The 17,001-nt window shown below is 40.4% G+C and overlaps 1 protein-coding gene across 1 annotated transcript in view; it reads right to left on the bottom strand.

The window, feature by feature from the left end:
- DNAH9 (dynein, axonemal, heavy chain 9) overlaps positions 1-17,001 on the bottom strand; it is a 623,295-nt gene that overhangs the window by 381,859 nt on the left and 224,435 nt on the right. Inside the window, 3 exon segments of the mRNA XM_006898570.1 lie at positions 2,982-3,192; positions 10,945-11,232; positions 15,030-15,168. Of these exon segments, the coding sequence (XP_006898632.1) occupies positions 2,982-3,192; positions 10,945-11,232; positions 15,030-15,168 (638 nt within the window).

Genomic DNA, 17,001 nt, shown 5'->3' with positions numbered 1-17,001 from the left:
GGTGAAGTGCCTGTTCATATCCTGTGCCCATTTTTCTATTGGATTATTTACCTTTATATTGTTGTGGTGCTCAAGTATTTCATAAATTCTGGATATAATTCCCTTATCTGATATCTTATTACTGAATACTTTTTCCCAGTCAGTGGCTTCCCTTTTTACCCTGTTGGAGAAGTTTTTGAATGTGCATAGGGATTTGAGTCTTAGAAGATCCCATTCATCTACGTTATCTTCTCCTGGTTGTAGGTTAAGGTATCTCATTTGTGATGGTTAATTATATGTATCAACTTCCCTAGCTGTTGACTCCCAGTTGTTTGGTCAAATACTAGTTTAGCTGTCCTTTTAGAGGAGTTTGTTGTTTTCAGGTTCCTGCCAGGCAGTTCTAACTTGTAGGAACATTTTGCACAAAAGAACAAAACACTGCTGTGTCTTGTGCCAAGGTTATAATTCTTAACTACATTTCAAGGCTATTGTTGTAGACATTGTGTCATGTGTATTACGTCCTCCAAGAAATAATAATATATCCTAATAACACACCTAACTTATGTAAGACAAAGTATCACCATCCTTCTAGGAACATTCTAACTGTAGATGTCACAAAACAGATTTGGTCCATTTTGTGGCTTTTCATGCTATATTCAATGTACTTCACCGACACTATAATTCAAAGACATAAGTCCTTCATTGGTCATCTTCATTCACTGTCCAGTGTTCACGTGTTCGCAAGCATATGAGGTGAGTGAAAACACCATGACTTGGGTCAGGTGAACCTTCATCCTCAAAGCAACTGCTTTTGAACATAGTGAAGAGGTGTTTTGTAGAAGATGTGCCCAATACGATAAGTCCTTTGATTTGTTCTTCACCTTGTGTATTGATTGTGGATCTAAGTAAAAGGAAATCCTTGACAACTTAAAACTTTCCTTTGCTTATAATTTTATTTATTGGTCCACTTGTGAGGATTTTTGTCTTCTTTATGCGGGGGTATAATCCATACTGACTTTCAGTAAATGCTTCAATTCTTCACTTTCAGCAAGCAAGGTAGTATTATCTGCACATGATAGTAAGTCTTCCACCAATCATGATGCCACATATATTTCTTCATGTATTCCAGCTTCTTTGATTATTTTCCTAGCAAGTATCTTGAATTAAATTGGTGGGAGAAAGCAACTTTGAGGCACACCTTTTTTTATGTTAAACCCTGCAGTATCCCCTTGTTCTCTCTGAGGAGCAACTACTACTTGTTCTACATACTGGTTCTATATGACCACAATTAAGTGTTCTGGTATTTTCCTCCTTCACAGTTTTATTCATAATTTGTTATGACCTACACAGTCCAATGCCTTTGCATTGTCAATAAAACCTAGGTGATCAGCTTTGTAGTATTTTCTGCTTTCACCCACCATCTATCTGATGTCAGCAACGACAGACCTCTTTCCACATCCTCTTCTGAATCCAACTTGAATTTCTGGCAATTCGCTGTTCATGTACTGCTGCAATCATGTTTGAATAACCTGAAAATTTACTTGTATGTGACATTAGTGATATTCTTTGATAACTTACTCATTGTGTTGGCTAATCTTTCTTAGGAATAGGCACAGATAAGGATCTCTCTGTCAGTTGGCCAGTTAGCTATCTTCCAAATTACGTTGCATAAGATGATGAGCATTCCATCTATTTTCAAGACATTTTAAGGGTTCTCCATTTCTGGCTATATAATTTTTTCAATGTCTCCTGTGCAGCTTGGACTTCCTCCTTCAATACCATTAGTTCTTAATCATACACATCTCATTAAAATGGTTAGAATTATTCTTTTTTGATACAATAACTCTGTGCTTTCTATCTTCCACTGATGCTTCCTATGCTATTCAATATTTTGGTCGTAGAATTCCTCAATATTTTTACTAAAAGCTTGAGGTTTTTCTTCAGATCTTTCAGCTTGAGAAATTTTGATCCTGATCTTCCCTTTTGGCTTCCTCCCTCCAAAGTTTGCACATCACAGTCCTTTACTTCGCTTTTCTCATGCTGCCCTTTGAAACTTTTTCTTCAGTTCTTTTCTTCAATTTACCTCAGCTACTCTACATTCAAGACCAAATTTAAAGTCTATTTTGACATCCATGTTAGTATTTTTTTTTCCTTTTAATGACCTTTTATTTCCCTCATATAAGATGTCTTTGATGTTATTATCCTACAACCTGTCTGGTCTTCAGTCATTATTGTTCATTACATCAATTCTGTCTTTAGATAGTATCGAAATTTAGGTAGGCTACTTAAGTAGTTTCACTGCCAATTGAAAGGCAGGGTTTTTTAATCCACCAGCTGTTCTGAAGAAGAAAGAAGGGCTATTATCTCCTGTGCCATTTATAACCACAGAAAACCTGTTGGAAAGTAAGATATGAATTTGTTCCAAATTGAGGGCAGATACCAACAAGAATACTTAAGCAGTTGCATTTAATTAAATCAGTTGATTTTGAGTACAGGAGATATTCTTCCATAATGTAATATAATAAAATCATCTGATAACTTTGGTAATGTCATCACACCACCCTCCAAAGTGTGTTGATTATATAATCAACCAACTGGCCTGATCAATCTACTGACCTGGGCTTTAATCTCTAATTAAATTAGATTACTAGTATAAAGTACAGAACAGGGTTCAGATCTTTTGTGCATAGGGTCACTATAAGTTGTACTCAACTCAACAGCATTTAACAACAAGTATAAGTGGATCCTAAAATTTATCATGTCTGAGATATGAAAAAGCAGAATAAACACACACACAGACAGGGGAAGACAGACGTCTTGCAAACCAAGAAATGCCAAGAAACTAAGGATCACACAGGGTTCTCAACAGTGAAGGATGAGACATGGTCAAGAACCTGATTTGAACTTTTAGCCTCTAAAATTATGAGAAAATAAATGTTGTTTTCTAAAGTCATCCACTTATGGGTGAAATCTGTATAGGTGACTTGAGACATTACTCTTACCATCCTTCCATTCTCGGGTGGCTGGGTTGATGATGCCAAACAGCTCATCATTTGTAACGACTTTGGGGTTAAGGTCTGTCAAGACGGGTCGGCGTTTCATGATCTGATATGTTTTGTGCAAGGATCTCAGCACCTGAGACTTGCCAGTACCAGCGCCGCCTACCACAAACACAGAGTGTCGCACAGCCAGCAACTCCTCCAGCTGCACCACCTGCAAGACAAGAGGACAGCCAAGCATAAACTCCACTAATTCTATTGTGCCAATTGACCAAGATGCCCACTAGGGTCCTGATTCTTCAAATCCAGAGAACCAGTCCCATGGTGGGTTTTGTTATACCTAAGAAATCTCTGTAACTGTGTCCCCTATGTGCTTTATTGATGTTGTTGATTGCTGTTGAGTTGAGCACGACTCATAGCCAACACTATGAACAAGAGACCTGAAGCCTTTCTATAACTATCATCGTTTCTAGATTTCATGGAGTTTCTACAGGCATGTAGTTTAGGAAGTGGATGTTTCTCAAAGTTCATAGAGTTTTCAGAGGAATATGATGATGCCACTCCTGCCTCCTTTACTTTATTAGAATATATAAAAGTGTGTGTGTGTGTTCAGACATATATATGCATATACTTATTATGCATACACTGATACACTTACTTATTGAATACTTTATTATTCCACATTTCACATTTATGTCAAGAGCAAAAATTCTCTGATTCAACTATTTTGTCACATTAATGACGTTTGTCTGGCAGCAAACTTTGAGGTAAGGAGTGCTGAGTGCAAAGTGAGAGTAACACTTGTTATCATGGTTAAGGTTATGTGTCAGCTTGGCTACGCCATGCTTACCAGTGCTTCAGCAATTAGTAGTGACATAAATTGGCAGTTACGTGATGATATAATTTTGATGTTATATAATGGTGTAGTCACCTTCATTTTGTGAGATGATCTTCTATTTCCACAAAATACTGATTTTCATGTACTTTCCTGGTCTTTAGAGCTTAAACATTCCATTAAGAGAGGAGTACAAGTAATTTCACTGTGTGCATAGTCTAATAATATTGTTTCCCTTTGTTAAGTTGGGTATACTTTACCTTCATTCAGTGTTACCATTCTTGTCATAAAAAGTAACAAATGCCTATCATATGCAAGCAAAATATTGCTGAAGACCATTCAAAATAGCTAGAAAAATACATTGATGGAGAACTACACTTCAGGTTCAGACTGAGCGTTGAAGAGGCCATGACACTGGGGATGTCACTGCTGATGTCAAATGGATCTTAGCAGAAAACAGAAAAAAGCATAAGAAAGTCTATTTGTGTTTTGGTGACTATATGAAGGCATTTGACTGTGTTGATCATAATAAACCATAGTTAATATTGAGAAGAATGTGAGTCCCAGAATGTTTAATAATGCTAATAAAAAACTTATTCCTAGATCAAGATATTGTTGTCTAAACAGAGCAGGGGAATAGTGCATGATTTAAAATCAATAAAGAAGTGTGCCCGGGCTGTATCCCTTCTCCATTCCTATACAATTTGTATGCTGAGCAAATTATTCGAGAAGATGGACTCTCTGAAGAAGAATGTGACATCAGGATAGAAGAAAGACTCATCAACAATTTCCATTATGCAGATGCAGATGACACAGCCTTGTTTACCGAAAGTGAAAAGGACTTGCAATGCTTGCTGCAGAAGGTCAAAGATTGTATTCAGCCTTCAATACTAAGTACACCCCTGCATCAAGAAAACAAAAATCCTCACTGGGCTGACAAAGCAACATCTTGATAGAAGGAGAAAATATTGAATTTGGCAACAATTTCATCTTTCTGACATTCACAACCCATGTGGCACTAGCAGTTAAGAAATCAAAAGATGTATTACAATGAGAAAGGCTGTCAAGGACTTCTTCAAAGTACTGGGGAGCAATGATAACAGTTTAAGATTAAGGTATGTGTGATAAAGGTCATGGTCTTTCCAATCACTTGCTTTGCATCTGAGAGATGGACAATAAATAAGGATGACAGAAGAATCAAGGCCTTTGAGTTGTGGTGTTAGAAAGGATGCTGGATATCCCATGGACTGCCAAAAGGACAAACAGTGTTGGAGAAAGTGTGGCCTGAGTACTCGCTGGAGGCAAACATGGTGAAGCTTCCTCTCACATACCTTGGGCATGTTGGTAGGAGGGGCTATTCCTTGGAAAGAGACATCATGCTTAGAAAGATGGAGGATCAGTGAAAAAGAGGAAGATCCTCAACAAGGTGGACTGACACAGTGATGCCTACAATGGACTTGAGTATGTCAGAGATGATGAGGATGGCACAGGATAGAACAGCGTTCAGATCTGTTATTCACAGTTTATTAGTCATACTCAAGTCAAAGGGACATAGCAACAACTCTACAGTTGATGCCTTCTCTCCAATTCCTGGTAAGATCTAATAAAAACTGTTGTTGTTAGGTGCTGTTGAGTCAAATACAACTCATAGCAACCCTAATGAACAAAATATCTGAACCTTATTCTATCCTGCACCATCCTCACACTTCCTGACATATAAGAGTTGATTGCAGTAGTCACTGTATCAATATACCTAGTTGAGTCTTCCTCTCCTTTGCTGAACCTCCACCTTTCCTAGCATCATGTCCTTCTCCAAGGAATAGCTCCTCTTAGAAACATAGCCAAAGTATGTGAGGCAAAGTCTCATCATTCTTGCCTCCAAAAGAGCACTCTGGCTGCACCTTCTCCAAGACATATCTGTTCGTTCTCTTGCCCGCCCATGGGATATTCAGTGCTCTTCTACAACCCCACAGCTCAAAGGCATCAATTATTTTTCTCTTATCCTTTGTCCAGCTCTCAGATGCATAGCAAGTAATTGGAAAGACCATGGCCTGAACCACATGCACCTTAGTCCTCAAACTGACATCCTTATTCCTCAATAATTTACTTATACATTCATCGATTGTTAGGTATTTATGTTGTTTCCTTAATTTTACTATAGTGAACTGTGATACATTTCATGTTATTTTTTAAAGACCCCATGATATATATCTACAGGTGGAATTGTTGGGTCATGCAGTAGCTATGAGTTGTAATCAACTGGATAGCTCTTAACAACCACAATAACATGTTAGCTCTACCTGCAGTATTTTGTGTAACTGTCTGATTATTTTCCCTAAAGCAGCTATACCATTTTGTATACCTACTAGCAGTGGATGAGGGTTTATGTTTCTCCACATCATTATTTTTAGGGCTATTTTTTAAGTGAGATTAAAATGGTATTTTATTGTGGTTTTTATTTGCACTTCTCTGATGGTTAATAACATATTTTGTCTGCCGGTCATTTGAATACTCTTTTTGGTGACATACCTGTTTATGTCCTTTGACTACTTTTTGGTTGGACTGTTTACCCTTCTTTGTTAAATTGTACAAGTTTTCTATATATTTTAGATACTAGATCCTTCTCAGTTTTGTAATTTCCAAACAAATTTTACAATCTGTTGGTTGTCTATTTACCCTTTTGATAAAGTCTGCTGATAAATACAAACATTATAAGCTCTCAGTTATCTTTTTTTTCTGTTGCTTGTACATGAATTCTTGTCTTTGATAATCTATCACTAAAGAAAATTCTGCCTCAAAACTTTTATATTTTCTTCCATTAACTTAATGGTTTAGATTTAACATTTACGATCAATTTTTAATTACGGTGTAAGGATTGAGTTTTATGGTATTTTTCTGTCCATGGAAATCCAGTTTATCCAGCACAATTTATTCAAGAGGTTGTTTCTTCTCCATTGATTGCATTTAGCTCCCTTGTCTAAAATAAAATATCCTGAGATGTTTGAGTTTATTTCTGAATTTTCAACTTTATTCCATTTGTCTATGTGTTTCTCATTGAAAGAATATCAAGCTACTTGGATTACTGTACTTGAGTTATATGTCTGAAGTCAGGAAGTGAAACGCTTCCTACTTTGTTCTGTAACATTTCTTTGGCTATTAATAATCTCTTGTCTTTCCATATAAAATGAAAGGTTCATTTTTCTATTCCTGTAAAGTAAGTGGTTGGGATTTTGGATGGGATTTTGCATATATGTATATCATTTTAAGTAGTTAATAGATTTAATTATGTTGTGGCTGTTACGTGCTGTCGAGTCGCTTGCGACTCATAGCGACCCTATGTACAACAGCCCTAAACTCCACTCTGTCCTGTGCCAATCGCATTGTCTCTGACAGTGTCCCATCCCGATTATCCCAGTCACTGAATCAATCCACCTCATAGAGGCCTTCCCCTCCTGCGCCATCCCTCCACCCTCCCAAGCATGATGTCCTTCTCCAAGGACCGGTTTCTCCTCACAACATGTCCAAAGTAAGTTAGACGGAGCCTCAGAATCCTTGCCTCCAAGGAGCCACCCAGTTTAACCTTTTCCAGGACGAATCTGTTTGTTTTCCTAGCAGTCCATGGTATTCTCAATACTCTTTTCCAGCACCATAAGTCAAAGGCCTCAATTCTCCTTCTATCCTCTTTGGTCATTGTCCAACTCTCTGATGCATAACAAGTGATTGTGAAGACTATGGCCTGTATCAAATGCACCTTAGTCTCTATAGAGACGCCATTGCTCCTCAGTACTTTGGAGAGGTTCCCTAACAGCAGACTTTCCCATGGCAATGCGCCTTTTAATTTCCTGGCTACTGGTGCCAAGAGTGTTGACTGTGGAGCCAAGCAAACTAAAGCTGTGTACAATCTCAATCTCTTCACCATCCATCCTGATGCTGCCAATTGGTCCAGTAGTGAGAATCTTTGTCGTCTTGACATTGAGCCTCAATCCATATTGGAGGTTGCAGTCCTTGACCCTCTGTAGCAGGTGCTTCAGGTCCTCTTTAGTTTCAGCAAGCAGGGTTGTGTCATCTGCGTAACACAGATTTAATTATATCCTTCCAAAATATGTAGCATAGATCCTAAGCTCTATGCCTATGAATATAAGTCCATTTGGGAATTGATTGTCTTGGCTATGTTAATGAGAAAGGGTATGAATAAGGCACATTTTGAGTCAATCTCTCAGAAAATATAAAAGGAGCAAATGAGGGAGGTAGAGATGGAAGAAAGTAGATATCATATGTGAAACAAGGAGATACTGACGAGAGACATGCACTGTCTTCCCGAACCACAGAGTGAGAAAGCTTTCCCCTAGAGAGCCAGTCATTTGAATCTAGACTTCTAGCTTTCTAAATATGGGTAACTAAATTTCTCATTGCTAAAATTATCTATTTGTGGTTTTCCTGTTACGGCTCTGGTTTTGGGTCTTGATAAAGTCAGCTCTGATTCATAGCTACCCTGTGCAACAGAATGAAATTGCCTCATATGGTGCTGTCATTATCATTTCCATTGTGCGTAAGCCCACTGTTTGAGCCTCTGTGTCAGTGTATCTCCTTGAAGGCCTTCCTGGGGTTTGCGGACTCTCTATTTTACCCAGCATGCCTTTCTCCAGGGACTGGACCCTCTGATAACCTGCCCAAAGGAGACAAAGTCTCCCTATCCTTGCTTCCAAAGAGTATTCTTCTTGCATTGGTTCTAATACAGATTGACTTGCTTCTTTGGCAGTCCATGGTATATTAATATTCTGCCAATATAATAATTTAAAGGCATCACTTTTGTTCCTGTCTTTCTTATTTCTTGTTCAAGTTTCACATGCATGCATTTGAGGTTATTGAAAATATCCTGGCTTGGGTCAGATGGTGCTTGGCTCTCAAAGTGAGCTGTTTGGTTTCAGACACTTTAAAGAGGTCCTTGGCAGATGATTTCATCAGTGGATCATGTTGTTTGTTTTTCTAACTGCAGTTTACATGAGTATTTATTGTGGATCCAAGTCAAATGAAATCCTTGAAAACTTAGATATATGGCACAGGATCAAGTAACATTTTATTCTTTTGAACATGGGATCTCCATAATTTTTAATTTACTGAATGGCAACTAACATGTATAAAAGATATTTGCACATACACATTTAAAGCAAGTAGTTTGGTTAAGGATGAAGAATTAAATACCGTCTTACAAAATAATGAAAAGACAATCTTTGGAGCATGTCTTTGTTATCTAGTCCTGCTACAACAGAGAAATCCCAAGTGAATGACTTGTAAAAACAAACTCTTTTACAGATTAGGAGGATGTTATTGTTGTTGTTGCTATGTGCCATCGAGTCACCTGCAACTCATAGCGATCCTATGTACAGCCCTAAACCCTGCTCTATCCTGTGCCAATTTTATTGTCACTGATACACCTACCCACATTACCCCAGCCATTGAAACAATCCATCTCATAGAGGTCTTCCTCTCCTGTGCTGTCCCTCCACCCTCCCAAGCATGACGTCCCACTCCAAGGAATGATTCTGCCTTGCAACATGTCCAAAATATGTCAGACAGAGCTTTAGAATCTTTGCCTCCAAGGAGCAGCCTGGCTTCACCTTCTCCAGGACAAACTTGTTTGTTTTCCTAGCAGTCCATGGTATATTCGGTACTCTTCTCCAACACCACAGATGAAAGGCATCGATTTTCCTTCTACCATACCTAATCATTGTCCAGTTTTCTGATGCATAGCAAATAAATGCAAAGAACATGGCCTGTATCAGGCGCACCTTAGTCTCCAGAATGACACCATTGCTCTTCAGTACTTTGGAGAGGTCTCTGAGAGCAGACTTTCCCAGTGAAACTCATCTTTTCATTTTCTGGCTGCTGGTACGAACAGTGTTGATTGTAGAGCCAAGAAAATTGAAGCTGTCAACAATATCAATCTCTTCACCATCTATCATGATGCTGCCAATCAGTCCAATGGTGAGAATCTTTGATTTCTTGATGTTGACCTTCAGTCCATATTGAAGGCTGTGGTCTTTCGTTCTCTGCAGGAAGTGCTTCAGGTCCTCCTCAGTTTCAGCAAGCAGGGTTGTGTCATCTGCATAACGCAGATTGTTCATGAGTTTCCAATCCTGATACCACATTTCTCTTCATAGAGCCCAGCCTTCTGAATAATCTGTTTTGCATATAGATTGAAAACATATGGAGATAGGACACATCCTTGGCATACATCCTTCCCAACTTTGAACCATGCAGTGTTTCATTGCCCTGTGTTGACAACTGCCTCCTGGTCCAAGTATAGGTTTCACAATAGCAAAATCAAGTGTTCTGGCACTCCCATTCTTCTCAGAGTCAGCCACAGTTTGTTGTGTTCCACACAGTCAAATGACTTTGCATAGTCAATGACACAGATAGATATTCCTCTGGTACTCTCTGCTTTCAGCCAAGATTCATCTGACATTAGCTATAATATCCCTAGTGCCATGGCCTCTTCTAGGCAGTTCTCTGTTTATGTGCTGTTCCAGTCATTTTTGGATAATTTTAAGCAGAATCTTGCTTGCATGTGGTATTAACGATACTGTTCAATAATTTCCACAGGAGTTCAAATTCAAGATGCTGGTTCTAGGGGAAGGCATTTTTCTCTGTGTATACTCTGGAGGAAAGGCTTAGTTTCCTTCAATCTGCAGGCCCATCAATCCTTGAAGATGTCCAAACACACTGGCCTTGTCCTGTGGAGAGAAGTTTTCCAGTTCAGGGACTTGAGAGCAGAAAGACACACACTCCACTTCTGGAGATTTTTTCTTTGTGGGATTATGATTCCATCTCTTCCCATTTCTGTCTCCTTTTCTTCCTCTGAACACAAAATGTGATATATTCCACACCCCAAAGAAATATCCCTTACATCATTTCAGGGCTGCAGACTAGTGGTATTACACTTTACCCTTAACCGTCATACAACTGCTTGGCTTATCAGATAATACATGCTTATTGTAAAACTCCCACATTACTTAATTACTGACACAGGGGTTTGGTGTTTTTGGTGTCTTTTTTTTTTTTATTTTGTTTGCTTGTTTTTTTGAGGAAGAGGCATTTTTCAGTCCATGACAGACAGAAACCCTTACATACCTTTAGCACAAAGTTGTCTTCCGCTTGTAGTTTCAGATCCACAACTGCCTTCCTAACCAAAGCTTCAAAGTTGAGGTCTCTCCTCCTGGGGACATCCAGGGCAGGAAAGAGGTCCCCAATAAGGCCCAGAAACACTGGCATGTCATCAGTCACAATCTTGGGGATGTTAAAGTCTCTTAAGGAACGCATCAGGACTTGATCCTCTGGCCGGTCGGGGTCTCCTCGTTTCAGCGAGCCTGCCACCACAAGCACAGACTTGATGGCCCGCAGGCCCCAGTCATAATGGTCCTGTGGGAAGACACTGCAGGTCAGAGAAAACCCTAAAACTTCCAGGATGCAGAAAACCTCATCCTCAGGTTGCTGTCTACACAATAGATATCATTTAGTGCCTTAACCCTTTAGTATCCTAAAACATTTTAGGGTGCTGCTGAGTTCCAGGCAGAGACATGGGAAAGGATTCATTACTTGAAAGGTTATGATCACAGGAACCTTAAGTCTTGACCGGTAGAGGTTACTGAGACAGCAATCAATTCCACACCTCTCTGGACTCCTCGTATATTCAGAGGTCGTCAGGGTTATCAAGGAGGGTATCATGTTAGTTTTTAGAGAGTGTGGTGGCTGAGGTGATATGTTGTTGCTGTTGTGTGCCATTGAGTCAGAACTGACCCATAGCTGACCCCCCAGCAGGTTTTCAGCAGCAGTAAATGGCATAGAAGGAGAATGCCCATTTTCTCTCCTGAGGAGAAGCTGGTTGAATCAAACCATATACCTTCGTGTTGGCAGCATAATTCCTTACCACTAAGCCACCAGAGCTCCTTGAGGTGATATGGAGCCCTTTAAACATCTAAGACAGAGAGAAAGAAAAAAAAATCCAAAAATAATAACTGCACTGCCACCAAGTCAGTTCCAAGACAACTCCTCTGTCAGGTGTCTGAAGCTGTAAATCATAATGGACAGAGAGTGCCCATCTTTCTCCAAAGGAGCCACTGGCAGATTTGACCTGCTCGAGACACACAGCCTTTGGTTTAGCAGAGTAACTCGCTACAGACTATACACCCAGACTCCCCTGAGGATAAGAGTATTAAAAAATCATGAACTCATTTCTGTCTAGACAGAACCAACTCATAGCTGACCCTCCAGTGAGTTATCAGAAGTTGTAAAGTATACAGAAAGAGATTTCTCACGCTTCTTCCCCTCAGGCTGCTGGTGGATTTGAACCACAGAGAGGCGCCCCCAACAACTAGAGGTGTAACTCCCAACAGACTATGCCTCCCAGAGCTCCCAACAACAACAACAATATTCATAATGATAATACAATAATAATAATAATTCATTGTGAGATTTTCGTCAAAGCCAAAGATCACCAGGGCTGGCAGGTAAGAAGGGGCCACAGTGCAGACTCCAGGCCCCAGAGCAGCATGGAGGAGACAGGAGGTACAGTGAGCAGTTCAGAGGAGAGATCTCAGTTCATTCAAACTCAGGCTGAAATTCCAGCTCTGCCACTTGCTTTACAACAGACCATTATTTCATTAAAACTGAGATAATACTACAAGGGAAAGATTCAGTGTGCACGGAAAACAAAGGACATGGCAGCTCTACCTGGAACTCAGACGTTTCTAGAAAAGTGATATGTAAAGAAAACCTGAAGGAGTAGAAGTCAGTGAAGCATAGATGAGAAAGAAGTGCAGTCAGGGAAGCAACTTTGTCAAGACTGGAGAAAAAGCTGGCTCAGCAACGGGCAGAGGCAATCAATTTTAAAGCATTCAAAGAAGACCAGCATAGGTGGAGCACGGCACAGCAGGGAGAGCCATCTGCTAAGGCTGTTGAAGAGGGCAGGGGCAGAGCAACATTTTTCAGAGAGCTATCATCCTAAGGTCAGTAAGGAACGTTTGAAAATAATCACTCCAGTTAGTGGGCAAAGAACAGACTTTAGCAGGGGAGGTAACTAGCAGGAAGGGAGTTGCAGTGGTAAAACAAGAGATACTGGTGCATGGAACGAAAATGTTGACAGAAGTTATGGTGGTTGGAGGGGGAAGGGATGAGATTTAGCTGAGAAATATAGAGAGGGCAGAATCAGAAACAGTACATGGTTGGACGTGGCTTTAAGGAAGCAATGAGGGTCGAGGCTCCAGAATTAGCAAATGACTGAGCTATATTCACTGAAGAAAGAGCACAGGGGACACAGGCTTGGAGTTGACATGAAAGTTCAGCTTTAGATGAGGACTGGGGATGTTGTTAAAACACTTAAGGGAGAGGTATAGTATAAACAATTAAATCGTTGTGCCTATAGCTCAAATGAGATATTGGGGCTAGATCTATAATTGTGGGAATCTCAAAAAGAGATGGTGATAGAGAACCTAGAGAGAGGATATAATGAGAAAGGGAAGTGGGCTGGGAATAGAAAGAAAACCAGGTACGTTTTGTGACAGACTTTACAGGGCTCACACATGTAGGATCATGTTACGACAACAAAGGCTACTGAAACAATAGAACCTCAAAATCAAGGCAAAACTTATTGGGAATCATCGAAGGAAGCTTGTTCAGTTTTCATTTCCACCAAGAAAGTCTCCCCCCAAGGCATAAACCTAAAGGTACTTTGTTATGTTATACTGAGGTGCTATTTCTGTATTGGGGTGGAGAAGAGAATGAAGTTGTCAACAATTCCGTTCTACTTGGATCTTTGATCAACTTTCACGAAGGCAACAGGGAAGGAACTGAATGGCCTACTGCACTGGACAAAGCTGCTGCAGAGAAATGTCTTTTTCTAAAGTTCTAAAAACAAAGACATCACTTTGATGGCTAAAGGACATTGACCCACGTCATAGTCATTTCAGCTACCTCATGTGCAAAGGAAAGTTGGATAATTAAAAAAGGAAGACAGAAGACTTGATGCACTGGAACTGTGGTATTGGTGAAGAATATGAAATATATCATATAACTGCTAAACTAAAGGACAAATAAGGCTTAAAAGAAATGCAGCGTCTTAGAAGAAATACAGTGTTCTTCAGAAGCCATCAGAGTAAGACTTCGCTTTGATTACATTGGACACATCATTAGGAAAGCCTAATCATTAGACAAGGACATCATAAAGTTTGATAAAGTCATAAAAAAGGAATATCCTCATTAGACTGATATAGAAGCCACAACAATGGGTTCAAACACCAATTCTCATGGAAAGGACTGGATAACATCTTGCTTTGCTGTAAATAACAGCATGAACAGGAGCTAATCCCATGGCAACTAACCGCCACCTTCTGTAATAGGACTCTTCCCTTTGTGCATGTAGCAAAGACAAGAGCGAGAGCTGGAACAACACTAATTTGGTCTCTCACAGCTCATTGCTATCGAGCTGTAACTGACTCATACCTGATCCTCCAGCTGTTTCTGAGGCTGTAAACCATATAGGAAGAGAGCCCATCTTTCCCCACAAGCAGCCTTGGTGGAATCAAACTGCCTGAGAGACTCAGCCTTTGGGTTAACAGCTGAACTCCCTACAGGGTGGTGGCATATGAGAGCTCACCAAGAGTTAGTCTAGTAAATGCTAAGACTCCTTTTCCAGATCCCACTCCTTCCCTTCTCATGTTCCTGCAGGTACATCCCATTCCCTCCAAGGGCTTTTGCTGACCATTGTGATATCTCTCCCGGGGTACAGGTGATCTGAGAGCTTTTGCTAAGCATTCTATTAAAAAAGGAGTCCTATGGTTGAGTGAGCCCTATAAAAGAAGTCCTAGAGGGAGCTTGAGTGGCCTAGTAACAAGAAGCCGTGCTGTGAACCCAAATGCATACAGTTCAAATCCACCAGCTGCTCCGTGGGAGAAGGATGGGCAATCTTCTCCTGTGTGATTAACTGCCTTTGAAAATCCACCAGAGGGTCAGCTATGGGTTGGTTCCAACTTGATGGCACACAACAACATGGCTGAGTGAGGTTGAAAATGAGAGGCTAACCAAGTGAAGATGCACCTTTATTGTAGAACACTTTGAAACAGGGAACCTTTATGAGAAAGCTTGGTTACATCGGCCACAGAACACCTCTAGAACAGAGCTGTCACATGTGGCCAAATCACTGTGTCTTCCAGTGAGCATACCTGTTTGGAGAGAAGCTCTTTGCACAACTGGTAAAGGGTGATGAATTTTCTGGCTAATAAACGGGCTTCGATGAAGCCTTCAGCCACCAGCATGATTTCACAGATCAACTCGAAGTCTGGAACAACCATCGCACAAGGCCTGTGTACAGGGAGGCAGAACATTGAGATTGTCTCATCAATCATAGAGAAGAGGGTGGTCGTTGTTGTTATGAGCTGTCGAGTTGCCTGCAACTCATAGCGATTCTATGTACAACAGAACTAACCTCTGCTCTATTCTGTGCCAATCTCACTGTCTCTGACACACCCACCCTGATTACCCCAGTCACTGAATCAATCCACCTTATTGAGGGTTTTCCCCTCCTGCACTGTCCTTCCACCCTCCCAAACATGATGTCCCTCTCCGAAGACTGGTCCCTCCTTGCAACATGTCCAAAGGATGGCAGACGAAGCCCCAGAATCCTTGCCTCCAAGGAGCAGCCTGGTTTAGCCCTCTCTAGGGTGAACTCATTTTCTTAGCAGTCCATGGTACATTTAATACTCTTCTCCAGCACCACAGCTCAAAGGCATCAATTCTCCTTATATCCTCCCTAGTCACTGTCCAACTGACACATAACAACTGATATAGCAAAAAATAAGGCCCCACAAATAGATGGTATACCAATTGATGTATTTCAACTAACAGATGCAGTCCTGGATGTGCTCACCAAGTTGTGCCAAGAAATCTGGAGAACAACCACTTGGCCAACTGACTGGAAGAGATATATATTTGTTTCTATTCCAAAGAAGGGTGACCCAACAGAGTGTGAAAACTATAGAACAATCTCTTTGATTTCACATGCAAGCAAGATTCTACTGAAGATTATCCAAAAACGACTGGAATAGCACATCAGCAGAGAACTGCCAGAAGTCCAGGCTGGGTTTAGAAGGGGTCGTGGTACTAGGGATATTGTAGCTAATGTTAGATAGAGAAGAGGGAGAGATTATAAAACAAGGAAAAAACTGGCTTAGTAAGTGCAAGAGTCATGGAAAGACCTTAACAGTTATGTTGCCCAGGAACTTGAGTTTGCAAATAATTTTATTAAGGATGAAGGAAATGAACTGTCCTGCCTAAGATGATAAACGAAATTAGCAGATAGAGGCAGAGTTGGGACTACAACATGTCTTAAAACTTGAGAATCCAATGTGGCTGGCATAAAGTAAAAAAGATTGGAATATGCTGTCTAGGACAGTTGGACAACTTGGGGCTGAGGAGGAGGAACCAAGTCACTCAGTTTTCTTTAGGAAACTGAGAATCTCTTTATTTTCCTCTTGCCACCCTCGGGAAAGGAGTCCCCTCCAAGCCTAGACGTTGCTGCTCTTCTGCCACTTGATATATATCTGTGCTCACACGTAAATGTCTAATGCTGAGGTCTAAACACAGAGAACTTACTGAGCATACCTTAAACTGAAAGTGCCTATTAGGGGAAACCAGAATGCTTTCCATAAATACAGAACATTATAAATACATCTCTCTTCACAATGCTTTAGCTCTAGGCACATATGACTGCAAAGTTTATTCACTTTTATTAAGTCATTAGGCATGTAATAGGAGCCTAGAACTGTCCCATTTGCATGTCCCTGCACTGATGTACATGTAGTCCACAGGGCATTGCACTGCCAACTGTCCAGCCTCTCTGATGGTTTGAATCCAACAGCAGCTCCAGAGGAGAAAGATGTGAGATTTACAGTCTTGGAAATCCAATTGGAGGGTCAGTTATGTGTTGATTCTGACATGAGGGCAATATGAGTTTGAGACACTGATACACAATTTCACCCAAGTATTATTTCCTTTATATTCTTTTCAAACTCAACTCATTGCCCTCAAGTCAGAACCTGCCCATAGCTGAACCTCCACCGGGTTTACCATGACTGTAAATTCACATGAAAGAAAAATTGCCTGGCCATCTCCAGCAGAGCTACTGGTGGATTCAAA

The sequence above is a fragment of the Elephantulus edwardii genome, unplaced genomic scaffold, assembly GCF_000299155.1.
Source record: "Elephantulus edwardii isolate Elephantulus edwardi_28Jun2011 unplaced genomic scaffold, EleEdw1.0 scaffold00233, whole genome shotgun sequence".
Classification (NCBI taxonomy): domain Eukaryota; kingdom Metazoa; phylum Chordata; class Mammalia; order Macroscelidea; family Macroscelididae; genus Elephantulus; species Elephantulus edwardii.
This window is presented reverse-complemented; position numbering and strand designations above follow the sequence as displayed.